At 37.3% G+C, this 18,977-nt stretch overlaps 1 protein-coding gene across 1 annotated transcript; it reads right to left on the bottom strand.

Annotated features, from left to right (window-relative positions):
* Nucleotides 1-10,931: 10,931 nt before the first annotated feature.
* LOC106020832 (olfactory receptor 5B2-like) lies at nt 10,932-11,903 on the bottom strand. Its single transcript, XM_013110714.1, has one exon. The coding sequence runs from the start codon at nt 11,901-11,903 to the stop codon at nt 10,932-10,934; it is 972 nt and encodes a 323-aa protein (XP_012966168.1).
* Nucleotides 11,904-18,977: the final 7,074 nt, after the last annotated feature.

The following is an 18,977-nucleotide window of genomic DNA, read 5'->3' on the forward strand; positions in this document are numbered from 1 at the left end:
AGTGTTCCCCTTTCACCACATCCTCTGCAGCATAAATTGTCATTGGTGTTTTTGATTCTAGTCATTCTGACAGGAGTGAGATGGTATCTCAGAGTTGTTTTGATTTGCATTTCCCGGTTGCCTAAAGATGTTGAGCACTTTCTCAAGTGCCTCTCAGCCATTTTAGACTCCTCTAATGAAAATTCTCTATTTAGTTCTGCAGCCCACTATTTAATTAGATCTTTTGGTGTTTTGGAGACTTGATTGTTGAGTTCTTTGTAAATTTTGGAGATCAACCCTCTGTCAGATGTGGGGTTAGTCAATACTTTTTCCCATTCTGTGGGCTGCCTTTTTGTCTTGCTGACTGTGTCCTTTGCCTTACCGAAGTTTCTCAGTTTCATGAAATCCCATTTATTAATTGTTGATCTCACTGTCTGTGCTACTGGTGTTATGTTCAGGAAGCTGCCTCCTGTACCAATTCGTTCAAGGGTACCACCCACTTTCTCTCCTAAGAGGTTCAGTGTGGCTGGATTTATGTTGAGGTCTTTGATCCATTTGGACTTAAGTTTTGTGCATGGCGATGAACATGGATCGATCTGCATTCTTCTACATGCCAGCCTCCAGTTATGTCAGCACCATTTGTTGAAGATGCTTTCTTTATTCCATTGTATATTTTTAGCTTCTTTGTCAAAGATCAGATGTTCATACGTGTGTGGGTTAATATCCGGGTTTTCAGTTCGATTCCATTGGGCTACCTGTCTATTTTTGTGCCAATACCAAGCTGTTTTCAGGACTATAGCTCTATAATAGAGCTTGAGGTCAGGGATGGTGATGCCTCCTGACGTTGCCTTGTTGAACAGGGTTGTTTTGGCTATCCTGGGTCTTTTGTTTTTCCATATAAAATGGATTATTGTTCTTTCACGGTCTGTGAAGAATTGTGCTGGGATTTTAATGGGGATTGCATTGAATCTGTAGATTGCTTTTGGCAGGACTGCTATTTTTACTACATTGATCCTACCTATCCAGGAGAATGGGAGATCTTTCCATTTTCTGAGGGCTTCTTTAATTTCTTTCTTTAAAGATTCAAAGTTCTTGCGATACAGGTCTTTCATTTGTTTGGTTAGCATTACCCCAAGGTATTTTATGTTGTTTGTGGCAATTGTAAAGGGTGATGTTTCTCTGATTTCTGTTTCAGCCCTTTTATCATCTGTATATAGTAGGGCTACTGATTTTCTTGAGTTGATCTTGTAGCCTGCCACTTTGCTGAAGGTGTTAATCAGCTGTAAGAGTTCCCTGGTAGAGTTCTTTGGGTCATTTATGTAAACAATCATATCATCTGCAAATAGTGAAAGTTTGACCTCTTCCTTCCCAATTTGTACCCCCTTGATCCCCTTTTGTTGTCATAAGGCTCTGGCTAGAACTTCAAGTACAATGTTGGAAAGGTATGGAGAGAGTGGACAGCCTTGCCTTGTTCTTGATTTTAGAGGAATTGCATTGAGTTTCTGTCCATTTAGTTTGATGTTGGCTGTTGGTTTACTGTATATAGCTTTTAGTATGTTTAGGTATGTTTCTGTTATCCCAGATCTCTTCAAGACCTTTATCATGAAGGGGTGTTGGATTTTGTCAAAGGCTTTTTCAGCATCTAGTGAGTTGATCATGTGATTTTTGTTTTTCAGCTTGTTTATATGGTGGATTACATTGATGGATTTTCATATGTTGAACCATCCCTGCATCCCTGGGATGAAACCCACTTGATCGTGGTGAATGATTGTTTTGATGTGTTCTTGGATCTGATTTGCCAGAATTTTATTGAGTATTTTTGCATCAATGTTCATGAGAGATATTGGTCTGAGGTTCTCTTTCTTAGTTGTGTCTTTGTGTGGCTTGGGGATCAATGTTATTGAAGCCTCATAGAAAGAGTTTGGCAAAGACCCTTCTGCTTCTATTGCGTGGAATACTTTGAGAAGAATTGGTATAAGTTGTTCTTTAAATTTCTGGTAGAGTTCTGCACCCAGGCCATCTCGACCTGGGCTTTTTTTGGTTGGGAGACTTTTGATGACTTCCATTTCCATGGGGGTTATAGGTCTATTTCAATTGCTTATCTGTTCTTGATTTAATTTTGGCAAGTGATAGCTATCCAGGAAGTAGTCCATTTCCTTTAAATTTTCGAATTTTGTGGAGTACAGGTTTTCAAAGTGTGACCTGATAATTCTCTGAATTTCCTCAGAGTCCGTTGTTATGTCCCCCTTTTCATTTCTGATTTTGTTAATTTGCATGTTCACACTCTGCTGTTTGGTAGGTTTGGATAAAGGTTTGTCTATCTTGTTGATTTTCTCAAAGAACCAACTCTTCGTTGCATTGATTCTTTGTTGTTTTCCTAGTTTCTACTTTATTGATTTCAGCCCTCAATTTGATTATTTCCTGGCATCTACTCCTCCTGAGGGAGTTTGCTTCCTTGTGTTCTAGAGCTTTTAGCTGTGCTGTTAATTCTCTAGTGTAACTATTCTCCAGTTTCTTCATGTGGGCACTTAGTGCTATGAACTTCCCCCGTAGCACTGCTTTCCAAGTGTCCCATAGGTTTGGGTATGTTGTGTCTTTGTTTTCATTGAATTCTAGGAAGTCTTTAATTTCTTTTTTATTTCTTCTTTGACCCAGGAATGGTGTAGTTGTGTATTATTCAATTTCCATGAGTTTGTAGGTTTTCTGCAATTTGTGTTGTAATTGAATTCTAATTTAAAAGCATGGTGGTCTGATAAGATGCATGGAGTTATTCCAATTTTTTTGAAGCTGCTGAGGTTTGATATGTTGCCAAGTATGTGGTCGATTTTTGAGAAGGTTCCATGTGGTGGTGAGAAGAAGGTATATTCTTTTATGGATGAAATGTTCTATAGATGTCTGTTAATCCCACTCATTACTTCTATTAAACCCTTTGTTTCTTTGTTGAGTTTCTGTCTGGTATTCCTGTCTAGTGGTGAGAGTGGGGTTGAAATCTCCCACTATAAGTGTGTGGGGCTTTATATGTGATTTAAGTTTTAGTAATGTTTCTTTTACGAATGTGGATGCCTTTGTATTTGGGGCATAGATGTTCAGGAAAGACACTTCATCTTGGTGGATTTCACCTGTTATCAGTATGTAATGACCTCCTTCGTCTCTTTTGATTGATTTTATTTTAAAGTCTTATTTGTTAAATATTAGGATTGCTACCCTGCTTGTTTCTTGGGTCCATTTGATTGGAAATTTTTTCCCAACCTTTAACTCTCAGGTAATGTCTGTCTCTGAGGGTGAGGTGTATTTCTTGGATGCAGCAGAAGGATGGGTTCTGTCTTTGAATCCATTCTGCTAGCCTGTGTCTTTTTATGGGTGAGTTAAGGCCATTAATGTTGAGGGATATTAATGACCATTGATTGCTCATTCATTTTGGACTTGGAATGATTGGTGGTGGTGGAATTATGTATAGAATTTCACCCCTTTGTTCTTTTGGCTGTTGGTAGAGATGGATTCTCTATTGCCTATGTTTTTCTGGTTGTAGTTAACTTCCTTGGGTTGGAGTTTTCCTTCCAAAACTTTCTGTAGGGCTGGGTTAGTGGATACCTATTGCTTGAATACAGTTTTGTCATGGCATATCTTGTTTTCTCCATCTATAGTGATTGAGATCTTTGCCAGGTATAGTAGTCTGGGCTAGCATCCATGGTCTCTTAGTTTCGGTAGAATATCTATCCAGGACCTTCTTGCTTTCAGAGTTTCCATGGAGAAGTTAGGTGTAATTCTGATAGGTTTGCCTTTATATGTTACTTGGCCTTTTTCCTTAGCTGCTCTTAATATTCTTTCTTTATTCTGTATATTTGGTGTCTTGATTATTATGTGGCAAGGAGACTTGTTTTGATCCACTCTATTTGGTGTTCTGTAAGCTTCCTGTACCTTCATTTGCATAACTTTCTTAAGGTTGGGTAAGTTTTCTTCTATGATTTTGTTGAATACGTTTTCTGCCCCTTTGAGGTGGTTTTCTTCACCTTCTTCTATACCTATTATTCTTAGGTTTGGTCTTTTCATGGTGTCCCATATTTCCTGGATGTTTTGTGTTAAGGACTTGTTGGACTTAAGATTTTCATAGGTTGATGACTCCACTTCTCCTAGTTTATCTTCAACAACTAAGATTCTGTCTTCCATCTCTTCTATTCTGTTGGTAATGCTTGTATCGGTAGTACCTGACCATTTGCCCAGCTTTTCTATTTCCAGCCTTTCTTCAGACTGTGGTTTTTTTTTATGTTCTCTATTTCAGTTTTCAACCCTTGCATTGTTTGCATTGTTTCTTGTAATTTTCGGTTTATCTTTTCGTCCATTTGTTGCATTTTATGAATTTTTTGGTTTGTTCTTTCTTCCATTTCTTGCATTTTTTGGTTTGCTTTTTCTTCCAGTTCTTGTATTTTTTGGTTTGCTTTTTCTTCCATTTCCTGCCTTTTTTGCTTTGTTTTTTCTTCCATTTCTTGCATTTTTGGGTTGTTTTTTCATCCATTTCTTTGAGGGATTTTCCTATATCCTCTTTTAGGGCCTCTATCATTTTCATGAAGGTCGTTTTAAGGTTATTCTCTTCTGCTTCATTTGCATTGGAATGTTGGAGTCTTGCTGGTGTGGAGTCTCTAGAATCTGGCAGTGTCACATTTGTTTTTCTGTTGCTGAGTGTGTTTTTGTATTGTCTCTTTCCCATCTCTTCTTCTAGTGGGTGCAGAAAGAGCCCCTTACTGGTCTGGTGGTTAGGCGACCAGAGTTCCCTTTTGGTGGGTGCTAGCAAGTCCAATAATCTGGTAGTTCTTCCTAGTCCTCGTTCTGTTCGCATGTGGAGAAGAAGACCAGGAACCTTATAGCCTGCCACTTTGCTGAAGTCATTAATCAGCTGTAAGAGTTCCATGGCAGAGTTCTTTGGATCACTTATGTAAACTATCATATCATCTGCAAATAGTGAAAGTTTGACCTCTTCCTTCCCAATTTGTATCCCTTGATCCCCTTTTGTTGTCGTATGGCTCTGGCTACCTTAAATGTCCTCCTACAATAATGAGATTTAAGACTACCTTATATGCCATCCTAGAACCCTCATCCTGTGGCTGATGGAAGCAGAGGCAGACACCCACAGCTAAAAACCAAATTGAACTCCTGGAACCCAGTTGCAAAGAGGAGTGATGAGCAAATGAATCAAGATCAGGCTGGCAAAACCCACAGAAGCAGCTGTCCTAAACAAGGGGGAACACATGGACCCCAGACTGATGACTGAGAGGCCAGCAAGGGACTTATCCAGACACCCCCCACCTGAACCTGGTTGTCAGAGAAGAGGCATTGGCAATCTATTGGACCTTGGAGAGTAGAGCAGTATTTATTCCTGGCATACAAATAGACTCTGGGAGCCCATTCCACAGGGAGGGATGCGCTCTCAGCCTAGACACATGGGGGAGAACCTAGGCCCTGCCCGATATGATATGACAGACTCTGAAAATCCCTCATGGAAGCTGTTACCCTTCCTGGGGAGCAGAGGGGGAATGGAGTGGGGTGAGAGTTTGGGAGGATTGGGGCCCCGGGGGTGGAGGGGAGGGAGAAGGAACTGAGAAAAAAATACTTTCTGAGCCTTGATCTGGAGATGTGGGCTGAGATAAAGCAACCAGTGAAGATCTTAGGGATTCACTGGAGATGTAGGCAGGGGAGGGAAGGAAGACTCAACAAGTGTTCGGCTTCAGATCTATGGATGAGGCTTGGGGTGGATTTGGAGGAGAGGGAGACTGGTTAATGTCTTCAGTTAGCTTCCCTGTCTTCATGACTTGATTGGCTGGTATGTTCACAGAGAATACCTGCTAGTATTGAAGGTTAGGATACTGCTCCTAGGAAAGAAGTGGTTTGTGGATTAACAAAGAGGGCCTGCTGGAGCTGGGTCATTTTTCTGGCCTGCTTGGCTGGTGTGTTCACCAGCAATGCCTGCTGGTGTTGGAGGCTGGGATACTGGAATGATTTGAGGCAGGGATAGATGTCACTTAAGGTACTTGAAGCAATCCATTGACCTTAGTGAAAAACTTAGTAAAGTTATACATGCCTTATGCTGTAATACTCTTTTAGAAAGTCAAGCATCAAGTTAAAATATATATATATAGTGTATTTATTTAATTATACAGATTTGTTTGCTTTTAAAATACCAAAAGCAGCCAGGCGGTGGTGGTGCTTGTCTTTAATCCCAGCACTCAGGAGGCAGAAGAAGGTGGGTCTCTGTGAGTTCGAGACCAGCCTGGTCTATAAGAGCTAGTTCAAGGATAGCCTCCAAAGCACAGAGAAACCCTGCCTCGAAAAAAAGCAGAAAAAAATACCAAACAATATCAGCATATCAAAAGGACATCTATGTGTCCTTACACCCCAGAGAGGTCATTGCTGCACTATTCCCAACATCTAAGATACAGAATAAGCCTGGATGCTGATCATTGGATAAATGCACCTTTAACATGAAATAAATAAACACATGAAATATTATTATACTCCCAAAATTATGCTTTTAGATAATTTACATCAAATCTGATAAATCCCAAAATCATTATATTAAGAAAAATAAAAGCAAGAACACAAATACTACAGTGTCTTCCATATGTAAATGTTAAATAACAGACTGACTGCTAAAGGCTTAAAAGAAGTAACACAGTATGAAGACTACAACCCACAGTAACACTACAAGAGAAGTACTCAATGACTCCAAAAACCAAAATTATAGAAGAAAACATTAGTTACCCTGACTGGGTAATTACACACTTGGCTATATGTATTTAACATCACAGTAAACTATAAATACATCATAATTATTATATAATGATGAACATATTTTGGGAGGTCATACAGTATTTCACAAGCATTGAAATTAAGTTGATGATGTGTCCCTGTGGCTCTACCAGGCTGCATTTGACTTTTGTAGTACATAGGTCAGGAGTCTTGGGGACATACCTGATTTATGGCTTTACTAAGCCAAAGTAAATTTGATACAGCCTTTCGCAGCTGGCCTCCCTCTGTGGCGATTTCATGCCTCAGCTTCAATGCTGTTTAAAACATGTATAGTGGTTTGAATGAAAGGTGTTCCTCATAAGCCCAAGAATCTAAACACTTGCAGGGCTGCTGCTGTTTCAGGGAATTTGTGGAACATTTAAGAGATATAGCCTTGATGAGCTATGTGATTCAGGGTGGACTCTGAGGCTTTGTAGCCTTGCCCTACTTCACATTCACTCTCTTTGAGTTCTCTGTGTGGCTGAAATATGATCAACCATTTTGCTCCTGCCACATGCTTCCATGCCTTCCTCACCATAAGGAATCTTCAGTCTGGCTCCATGAACCAAATAAAGTCTTTCTTATACAAGCTGTTTTTGTCATGGTATTTTGTCATTTCACAAGAAAAGAAACTTAAGAAAATATATTTTGAAATCGAAGTGACTGCAGCTGTGTCTACCCAGCTCCTGCATTCTGCATTCTTGCAGAATTAGCTTCCTCTGGATGTTCTTTCTATAATGATACTTGCAAAATCACTGGTATAAGTTTGAATTGGGATTGATAAGTAATAGGCATCCCATCAGGACGCAAACAGCAGAGACATTTGTGTTGTCTAGGCAGCATTGTCCAAGGTCTCATTGTCTCAAAACTATACATTAGGTACTAGCACTATAGATCTTTGATGGGTAGAACATCCTCTCCAAATGCTTTTGGGATAATTATCTCATTGTTTTGCTGAATATCATTTGACTTTCTTGAATAATGTCTTTATTTTGTGGTCTATGTGCCGCACTATTGGTCTTACTTCTAAGTATAATTTTTACTCTTTAAATAACTGGACTCAGAAATATCAGATCATTACATATCTATAGTGAACAACCAAACCGGCTAGTACTTTAATCTTGAAATTAGCTTGCAAAACTTAAAGAAAAGGTAATTATTCATTTATTTATTATCACCCAGTTTTGGGTGCTCAGGTACAGCCTAGAAAGAAAATTTTAGTACAGAAGTACAACATTTCAAATACACAAAAATGAAAACATGATTTTGTAAGTAATGTATAAGTAGAAGGTGGAGCAGATTTGATCTGAATGGCAACAACAGTCTTAATCTTACGAATGGAATTTTCAGGGTAATTCTGGTGCACATTCAGGAGATAAGGGTAGTAGAATCACAGTCTTCTAAGAGATATCTAAGTGTTCATGGTGAGAATTCTTGTAACTACACATGGACAGAAAATCAAAGGCTGTTCTTGTGGGAGTCAGAAAAGAAATAAATATTTTTATAGGAACTAGAAGAAAGGTTTCCCTTGTTACACAGTGGTGAAAAACTTAGCTGAATCACATCATTTTCCTGTGACTCTAAATAAAGCACAATTAAACAATAATATACTAAAATCTGTGCATGCCTGTGTACCTCTATGTTTGCATGTGTGAAGGCACACACACATAAGGATGCCCAATGTTGACATCGGCAGCTTCCTAAGTGACCCTCCACTGAAACCAGAGTTAACAAATACAGCATGCTCCAGGGATTTCCTGTCTCCATATACTTACTGTGCCTTGGGATTACAGGAGGTTTGCTGTGCTTACCTGGCATTTTCACGATTAATGAACACCAATCTTTCCACTTTCTAGGCAACTGTTTACCTGCTGAGCTCCCCAGTCCTAAACCTAACCTCTTACTGAGAGAACTCTCTAGGAATTAAACACTATTTTCATGTTTATAACTCTCAAATGTATTTCTTCATTTCAATTCTAAATTTGTTCTGGGATATCCAAGAGAACCTTCAGGTTTAAATTGCAAAACAAAGTTCATTGCTTCCTTGATCTTTCTCATCCAACACAGAATACATTTACTGTTCTACTAGTTTAAGCAATTGGATCGCTATTTTCTCACACTTGCATCCAAAGCAATATTTACCTTTCAAACATATTTAAATAATCTATAATGATAGTAAAAATATTATGTCCATTTCATTTATGATTTTATTTATGTCCACTGTTTCTCAGTTCATTTTTGTCTATGCAGCCTGTCTGTTAGTTAAGCTAGGATATATAATTTTACTGATATTACTGAATTAAGGTTACTCTCTAGACTAATGAATAGTATTGGATGTATCCAAGTTTGAGTATATATGTTCAGAATCATAATTCCTGTTGATGAAGTGTTCATTTGGTCAAAATGAAGTTACCTTCTTTATCACTTCTGATTAATTTTGACATGAAGTTGGAAATCCAGATTTTGTAATATTGCATATGATTTAGGAGATTCAAACAGAAATTACATCATTATATTTGTTTAATAAAGCATATATTTCTGAGATTTATGTGAATTAAATGACAAAGGTAAAAACCTTAAGTGATTATTAGCAAAAGGGAATGGTGGGAATGATGAAGAATGACTATGTTAAAGAAATTACTCAAAGTCTAGGAAAAATCAAGTTTGGTAGTTCAGAATCAGATATTACTTATCAGACTATTTACTACCAAACTCTACATTTTTCTATTCCACAATATTTGAATTTTAGCAATACATTTGATGACAATAGCAATTGGTCATGAATGTGAGATTAACTTCTGGATAGAAGATTGTGCTCAGTAGCAGTGTGTATAGCCAGTACCTGAATTGCTAAAGAAGACATTTTCCATCTCTTTTCATTTTCTCCCCATAGAAGAACTATAAAAATGAAGAAGAGAGGCTTTTAATTCTCTATGAGATGGCAGAAAGAGACACTGGGAATAGACATCCATACCAGCATATCATTTAAAACATAGCAGTCTAGAAAGTTCATTTTTACAGTTCTGCCTGAGCTACTGCTATTTGGGAAAGAATGACTATATATGGCTTCATATTATTTGTTACTTTCAAATAATATTTTTATCAATTCTTTAATATTTTCATATGATATATTTGAAAATAGACACCGCTCCTCCAACTCCAGTCATAACTACCCTCTCTCATCCTTTCCCACCAAATGTTCGGTTTTATTTTTCTGTCTCCTAATGCATAAAGTCCAATGTGTGTGCCCCCAAATAGTCTTGTGATTAAGGCCAGCTCCGGTGTATAGTTGATCTTCCCATAGACACATAGCTAAAGAAAACACATTTTCCTTCTCCCAGAAGTTGCTAAATACCAATAGTTCCTCAGATAGTGATGGGATTTCATGTCCACTTTCTTGCTCTACGCTGGTATTTTTCTTGCTTGAGCTTGTGCAGATCGTGTGCTTGCTGTCAAAAGCATTGAGAGTGCATATATGTAAATGCCATGCTGTGTCCAGAAAGCACTGTTCCTTGGTGTTGCCTATCATCCCTGCCTCTTACAATCTGCCAGTCCTCTCCTTCACAAAGTTCCTTAAGGCCTGGGAAGAGAGTCTGATATGTATGTCCCAATTAAGGCTGCGAACTCCTCTTAGTCTCTGAACATTGAACATGTTTTGTATTCTTCAGCAGACTAGTATTGTTGTTCCACAATAGCTCTGATCTAGTGAAGCTCTAATCACCTCACAATGACAAATTCTTCTCACACCCTTTCTCAAAAACTAGTATCTCCTTCTTCGTATTTGAATCTTGGTGAGGCTTAACTGCCATTTCCTGGTATAGAGTTGTGGAGGAGATGCATACATGTTTTATTTAAGATTTGAATAAGACTATGAGTTACATAACAGTCTCTGAGAATACTGCCTAAAATTGTAAGTAAGCCAAATGTATTGTGCACTATAGGATGAGAGATCCAGAGCAGATAAACAAAGATTGTCTAGAAAAGAGCCAGTATTGTTAACAATAAAATAAAATGAGACTATCTTGGAACACCCAAGTAATAAACATACAAAATCTCATGAGTGAGCCCAGACTCAAAGCAAAGGGGCTTTTCTGTCATGACTGGTATATATAGTAAACCATTGCCTTTAGCCAGTAAATGAAAGAATTTTCTGCTACACAATAAATAAATTATTAATTGTGTAAATTGTATAAATCTCTAATTAAAACTAGGTGTTGAACAGACTTCATCTTCTCAGTGGCTTTCTTTAAGGCATTATGAACCTCTTTATTCCTTAAGCTATAGACTACTGGGTTCAACATGGGGACTACTGTGGTGTAAAACACAGATGCCATTTGGTCATTGTCCATGGAATGACTAGAACTGGGCTGTAGATACATAAAGATTATAGTTCCATAGAATATGGTCACAGCAGTGAGGTGAGATGCACAAGTGGAGAAGGCTTTCTTCCGTCCTTCTGCTGAGCGCATCCTCAGGATAGCAATGAGTATGAATGCATAGGAGGTCAAGATAACTATCAGAGCAAAAAAGACATTAAAGGATGTCATGGTAAAGAGCACAATCTCATTCATGTATATATCAGAGCAGGAAAGATCCAGGATTGGAGGGATATCACAGAAAAAGTGATGAATCACAGTAGAATGGCAAAAGGAGAGATCAAAGATAAACCCAATATAGATAGATGATTCTGCTAAGCTAAACACATAGCAGCCAATCACTATATAAGTACACACATTAGCAGTCATGGTAGTGGCATAATGTAAGGGCTTGCAAACTGCAGCATGCCTGTCAAAAGCCATGGCAGCAAGCAGAAAACAGTCAACACTGGCAAATGACACAAAGAAGAACATTTGAGCAACACATCCCCCATAGGAGATAACTTTATCCCCTGTGAGAAGTCCAGCCATCACCTTTGGAGTCACAGCTGAGGAGTAAACACAGTCTGCCAGAGAGAGATTACTGAGGAAAAGATACATGGGAATGTGGAGACGGGAGTCCAGCCAGATCAACACAATCATGCCTAAGTTCCCGATCAGTGTGATGAGATAGATGAGGGTGAATATTATGAACAAGGGGACTTCCATCTCCGGGTTGTCAGTCAATCCCAAAAGTATAAAAGCACTCATTCTACTGCTATTGGCCATGAACAACGTTTTTATATTGTATTTTACCTGTCAAGATCAAGAAAGGACATGACAGATGTCTTTCCCAGAGAGCATGAGACCCTGGGTTCAGTCACCATAGGTAAACACATGATGAGCAGGGAAGAAAACAATATAATGAATCATTGATTTAAATTGCTCAGAATTCTGTTAATGTATAGTTAATGCACAGTGAACAACCATTATACCATTCTAAATAAATATGATGTTATTAATAACAACAATGATGTATGCACATGTTATTGGAATAGATAAAATGGGAAAGAAAAAATTATTTGAACCCCATCACTCATGCAGCTTATGTAGATAATCATCTAACTTTAATTAAAATTTGCTTAGGTAAAATAAAACTTTCACAAATATTAAATGGTAACAAGGATAATGTCTCAGAAAGAATAACAAACAGGAATTTTTAAATGCCATCTTGTGCTACAACATAACCTGATGAAGTTCAGGTTTGACCACTAACCTTATTTGACTACATAATCCCATTATAAAATAGCCCCCTTATTTTATAAAATCCAGGGTAAATATCTGCTGAAAATATGATAAACCCTTCAGCAAACAAGAATTTAATACCAGAATAGCTTGGCTTTGGGTATCTTACTCTCTTGCTCTACATGTAATCCATAAGCATACATGGTTAATGTTCTCTCCAACATATACCCTCAAAGTATTCATCAGTCACTACCCCCAGAAGAGCCACTACCATTTGGGTCATAGAAGGAAAGAACTGAGACTTCAAATTAGTTCATAGGAAAGATGGGACGAGAAAATCTCCTGTGCTCTGCAAATATCTGATCTTAAAGATGATAGGGCTACATTTTTATTGTGTGTGTGATTCCTATTAATCTCCCCTGTCACCATTTCTTACATTCTTTTGGCAGTGCTCAACCCTTCTTCCTCTCTATGTATTCCTTTTCCAGATTCCTGACATTTGGGGAGGACTCAAAGCAGCTGGCCACTATCTTCTTACCTCTACCTCAAGCTAAATGGGCTGATCCTGTCTCCACAAGATCTCACCAAGCCTCAGACTATAACCTCTCCTCTGGAGAATGACTGCCTCATACTGACTACTGAAAACCCTGCTTCTCTCTTTAATAACCCCCTAGTTCTGGGATTAAAGGCGTGTGATCTGTAACTGTTTTAGACCGATTCAATCTCGTGGCCTTGAACTCAGAGAGATCTGTCTACCTCCTTATCCTGAGTCCTCTTGACGTTTAATTTTCTTTTGTGAACCAGGGCCATCTGCGTGAGCATTGGATTAGGACTATCCATTGTAACATAACTGGGCTTACCAGGGGATGTGTACTGAAGGCAAATTCTATCTCTTTTCTGAATCTAGCACTAACAGTTCAACAGTGAGGGGTAAGTAAGACCCCATAAACCCTTCCTTGATCCATTACTGGATATTAATGCATCGATTCTTTATAACTCTAAACATACACTGGCAACATTATTCTTGGTGCCAGACACTGTTATCCTAATTCTTATGGATTCGCATCTAAACATTCTAAATTTAACATGAGAACCTAAGCAATAAATTTTGCTGTTTTAAAGTTATTTCTCTGTGACACGTTATACTTAGAATAGAGCTGAACACATAAGAGAACACCATTCTATCTGGGAATCAGAAACAAGAAAACTGTGAGTTAACTCCTACATGGGTGACAGACTGAGGTCAAGTACAGGCTGAGTATCTTAGCAAGACTTTGTCTAAAAATGAAAAAATTAAAGTAAATAAGAACAATGATTGGGAGCAGAGCATGCTGTTAAGGAGTTTATCTGTTATAAATAAAACCCAGGGTTCACTTCCCAGCACCAAAGAACAATGAATAGAGATTGAAAAGAGTAAAGATGGAGAGAGAACAGAGAAACAAATAAAGGTACAGAATGATCCAAGAATTATGGAAATTTAAACCAATTTGAGGTAGCAAAAAGTGCCTGAGCTTCAGGATATATCTCATTTTGAAACTTAGGTTTTCTTTACTTAAAAACTTTACTAAAGTATTTTTTACTTAATAACATTTAAATTCTCCAAAATCTTTTTTCCTCTGAAAAAAACTTTAAGATATAAGATGCTTCAAAGTTTTTGAAGAAACTTATTCCCATACAATTTAGTATTTGTTGTATACTAGATTAAAACGGAGAAGCCTCTTGATTTTTCCTAATGTTCATCTGCCTGTCATATCATACAGCACACACCACACTGGCAGTCCATTTTTACGTGAATAAGCTACCTAAGAAATACTTGTAATTCCTCTTCATAAACAGTGATTTGAAGAGCAGCTCCCAATAAGAATTTAAGCATCTCTAATGATGACTGTTCTGAGACTGCACATGAAGAATCCAAGAAGGAAACACTTCTTATGCTTTTTGTTGGTATTTTTATGATAATATATTCTTTTAATTTATATCTTATATTATGTTCCATATAGACAGCGTCCATGTCTTTCTTTAAGAATCTCTCAAAATAGACTCTAATTTTTTGAGAATATATTATGCTTATACTTTTTGAAACATAACTGAGAACAACAGTCAATGAAATAACACTTAAATATAATTGAAATACATTTACTGTGATACATGTGTTATTAAGTGCACTGTACTCTCTCTGAGTTTGACTAGTGTGAGTCTTTGATAATTAGGATATGACAGGTTGTTCACAGTATTTTATAAATGAAAAGTTATAATCCATTAGTGGATGGTAAAATTAAATAATGGATGAAATACACAATTTTTAAAAATTGTGTTAAATGCCACTGCTATTATTGGTATTGGTTTCCTTTTTGTCTTTTTGTTTTGTTTTTCAAGAAAGGGTTTTCATGTGTAATGGTCCTGGCTGTCCTGGAACTCCCTTTGTAGACCAGGCTGGCCTCAAACTCATAGAGATTCACCTGCCTCTACCTCCTGAGTGCTGGTTTTAAGGCATGTGCCACCACTGCCTGGCTAGTAACGGTTTCTAACACAGATTTTATGCCACTTCTCTGCTTAATGTTTGCAAATATTAATTTATTTAAGACAAAAAGAAGCATAAAGTTGAATCTTGAAAGTAAGGGAAGTAGGAGTACATGGAAGCTTTATTTATTCTATGAATATATCCATGTTGACATGTGTGTATATATATATATATATTCTGTGTATCAATATAAATTGTATTTATAGCTATAAATTCCATATTCACACAACACTTGATTGTGTAAAGTTCTGTAAGAATGTTGCTTTAGAAACACATTCTAAATAACTTAACAAACAAGTAAGTAGTTATTCATAGATAGACTTCATTCGGTCCTTCATTTGTTTGCATAGTGTATCAAAACTCACCTACTGAGCATGCTCCACTTTATAAACACTATCTTAAAAACATATTTCAAACTGTAATAATGCTGGCACCTTCTATTTGGAAATATACCCATTTCCTCCATTAGGGAAAGCAGCTGTGATTTCTAGACTCCTGATTTAAAAACAGATATGAACACAGGATACTAGATACCATAATGCTGAACTCTGATTATTACACAGAAAAATAGTCACCCTGCACCTTCATACACCAAATCTTCTGTTTCTGCATTCTGAGCAAAACATAGATTAAGCTACAAACCCACCTTGTTCTTTAAGGAAGGTGTCTCTGTGTTACTTGAGATCCAGTTGGAAGTCCCTCTCAAATAAGCAAACCTCCTGGTGAAGAAGTTTTTTCCTAATGACTAGTTGAACAATGAGATTCCCCAGAGACAGACCAATACAATGAAAAAGTGATTATTATTAGGAGGTTACAAAATAGTGTCCAATCTGTCACATAGGGATGCTGAGAGTGAAAACAGAAGAGTCTCTGATTGCACTCTGTGAAGTGGCCAGAAACACTAAGAGGAAGAAGCACACCATTGTGAACTCAGATATCAATTTTAATTGGGCATTCGTTTGAGCTGGATGTTGTTGCAAACTCATAATAATATGCAAGTGTGAAATAAAAGTTCACAAAAATAGCACCTTTCTATATTTCAATAAACACCAAAATGCCTTTGGCACACAGGGCCATCCTTCTAAAGTGATCTTATAGATTCATCCTGGATGCTACACATGAATGTCTTGAATTCAAAGGACTGAAACATTCACAAAGTCCACAGAGAAATGGGTGCCCAGGAGGACATCCACCAGCCTTCATTCTATTCACCTAAAGAAGCAGTAATTAAATGGTCTATAGAGACCTACCTATATCATCTTGTTGAGGAAGAACAGTCATATATTACATTGTCTGGAACCGTGTGTGTGTGTGTGTGTGTGTGTGTGTGTGTGTGTGTGTGTGCGTGCGTGCATGAGTGCGTGTGCATATGTGTGTTTGTCTGTGTGATGGGGTGTGTGTGATGCAGTGTGTCTGTGTGTGTTTGTGTGTGTGTGTGAGAGAGAGAGCGGGGGAGGAGAGAGAGTGTGTGTGTTCTTTATCATGTAGCTGAATCATACAAATGAAATAGTCCCTCTTAGAGAAAGTGGGGAAATTAATTAGATTTGGTAAGCTAACAAAACTTACAAATGTTTGAGTTTACATCATTCACAAAGCTTAGAAAGTTACCAAATGCATGAGTCCCCAGCCCTAGGTTATATAAGCAGATAGCAAAGGCATGGGGAAGAGAGACGTGTAGCTCTCTGCAAGTTGTATTCAGCTTTTTGTCTTCATCTATGCTTGAGTAAATTCCAGTCATGCAGCTGCCTTTGAGTCTCTCACAATTCTCTACTATAAGTAACTTCTCATCGAGCTCCTATAAGGGCCTACAATGTACTCACTTGTACATCAAGGTAGATTTTGATAGAAGTACTTTTGGTCATTGCTAGGATCCTCTCTCTGTCTCTCTTTTTAATGATTTAGTATTATTTTTACATACTGACTACAGTTTCTCCTCCTTCCTCTCCTCCCAGTCCTTCCTCCAACTGCCCATCTCCCCAATCAACCACTCCTTCTCCATTTCTATCCAGAAAAGGGCAGGCCTCCTAAGGATATCAACAAAACATTGCATATAGAGTTGCAGTAACACTAGGTACCTCCCCTTGTATTAAGCCTGGACCAGGCAACCCAGTATGAGTAATAGGGTCCCAATATCTGAAAAAGTAGTCAAAGGCTATCCCTACTCCTACTGTTAAGAGTCTCACAAGAGTATCAAGCTACACACCTGTAACATATATGCAGAGGGCCCATATCAGTCTCATGCAACTTTCTACTTAGCTCAGTCTCTGAGTCCCTACAAGCCTAGGTTAGTTGATCCTGTGGGTTTTCTTGTGGTGTCCTTGATCCCTCTGGTTCCTACAGTCTTTTCTTCCCCTCTTCTTTAGGATTCACTGAGTTCCATCTAATGTTTGGCTGTGGGTATCTACATCTGTTTCCATCAGTTACTGGATGAAGTTTCTCTGATGAAAATGGGACTATGGTACCTTTTCTTGGATGAAAAGATGTTTATTCATGTATCTCTAAAAAATCATGCACATGAGTCTGCTTTTATTCAATTAAAAATATTTTACTTTTTATTATTTCTTTTAGCTAAATATTGTCTATTTCAGAAAAAATCAAATTAAAAATAGAATCATTTCAAATTTTTGGTGGGAATGTAAATTATTGTGTCCACTAAAATGGAAATTGTTTAAAAGTCATTGAAAGTAAAACTAATTAATGATTCTGATACACTATTCCTAGGTATGAGTTGGCCCAAAACAAAGACAGCTCGCTATAAACATATTTTCAAAACCATGTTTATTGATGATCTGTTCAATATAGCTGAGTTATATAATTAGATGTAGTGCCAGTAATCAAAATAATAAACTATGATTGATAGATGATAGGTAGATAAATTAGATAGATAGATAGAAGATAGATAGATAGATAGATAGATAGATAGATGATAGATAATTGTTCAACCATACAGCAAGAGTAATTCATGTCATTTCTATGTTAAAATAATCAATCATGTAAATGAAATAAACCATTCTCACCAAGACATTTCTCACAGATGTAATATTTAGAAGTAAAACTACATAAAAATAGAAGGGAGCACATTATATATGAACAAGGGATAATGTAGCTAATAATGAATAATAGTGGGAGAAATATGGTCAAAAATCCATTCAAGTAATAAACAGGAATGTCATAATTATACCCGGCATTGTATACAATTATTAGATACTAATGAAAATTGCTAAAGTAAAAAATTGTCCTATATACATTATAATTTGGCTCTTCTACATGCAATTTATTCATTTAAATATCACTTAGCATACTATGTACCACCATGACATTTCCATTTATAAATCTATTTTGCTCTAGTTGTGTCCAATTTGCTTAGACTCACAAGTTCCCCTGCTCTAGATCCTGCCCTGCCACATACCCTTCCTAAGAAGTAAATCTACTGTTTCAATTATTTTTATTATTTATTTTATACTAACTTCACCACATGAAAGAAGCCATGTGATAATTCTTTCTGAATCTGGCTTATTTCTCTTAAACTGGTGATCTATAGTGCCATTCTTTCTCCTTATAATGTCTTTCTTATTTGGGGATGAATAGAAGTGTGCTGTGCATGATATCATATTTTCTTTGCCCATCCATCTGTTGAAGGGTACCTAGACTGAGTCTACTGAGCCTACAAATTGGCTTCTGAGAATAGTCCACCAAGAAAGGTTATGCAAATGTTGGCTATATATGCTCAGCATCCTATTGAAAACTATCTACATTCTGTAGGCTTCTTCATAGAACTTCAAGTAAAGGAAACACAAACACTTGGCTTACCAAAGAAAGGAATAGTGGGTTTCTGTGACATGTTTTTTTTTTCTTTCCATAAATATGTCTCTGGTTTTAACAGAACCTTCGTTACAAATGGGAGGATTGTCATGGCATACAGAATAGTGCATTTCACGCTGCTACACTAGCTTCTGATATTTGAGAAATAGATTATTTTGTAATACTGTATTTTACTTTATTTTAGTTCAGCCAAATTATTCTAATGTCACCAGATTGGAGTCATAATCTTATGGCCACAAATCCTTTGTTTATCCTTTCCCCAAGAGTTGGTAACT

The sequence above is a fragment of the Mesocricetus auratus genome, unplaced genomic scaffold (genome assembly GCF_017639785.1).
Source record: "Mesocricetus auratus isolate SY011 unplaced genomic scaffold, BCM_Maur_2.0 Super-Scaffold_4256, whole genome shotgun sequence".
NCBI lineage: Eukaryota > Metazoa > Chordata > Mammalia > Rodentia > Cricetidae > Mesocricetus > Mesocricetus auratus.

Excerpts from the sequence above, each read along its gene's own strand:
- LOC106020832 (XM_013110714.1), bottom strand. The coding sequence starts at position 11,903 with ATGGCCAATAGCAGTAGAATGAGTGCTTTTATACTTTTGGGATTGACT.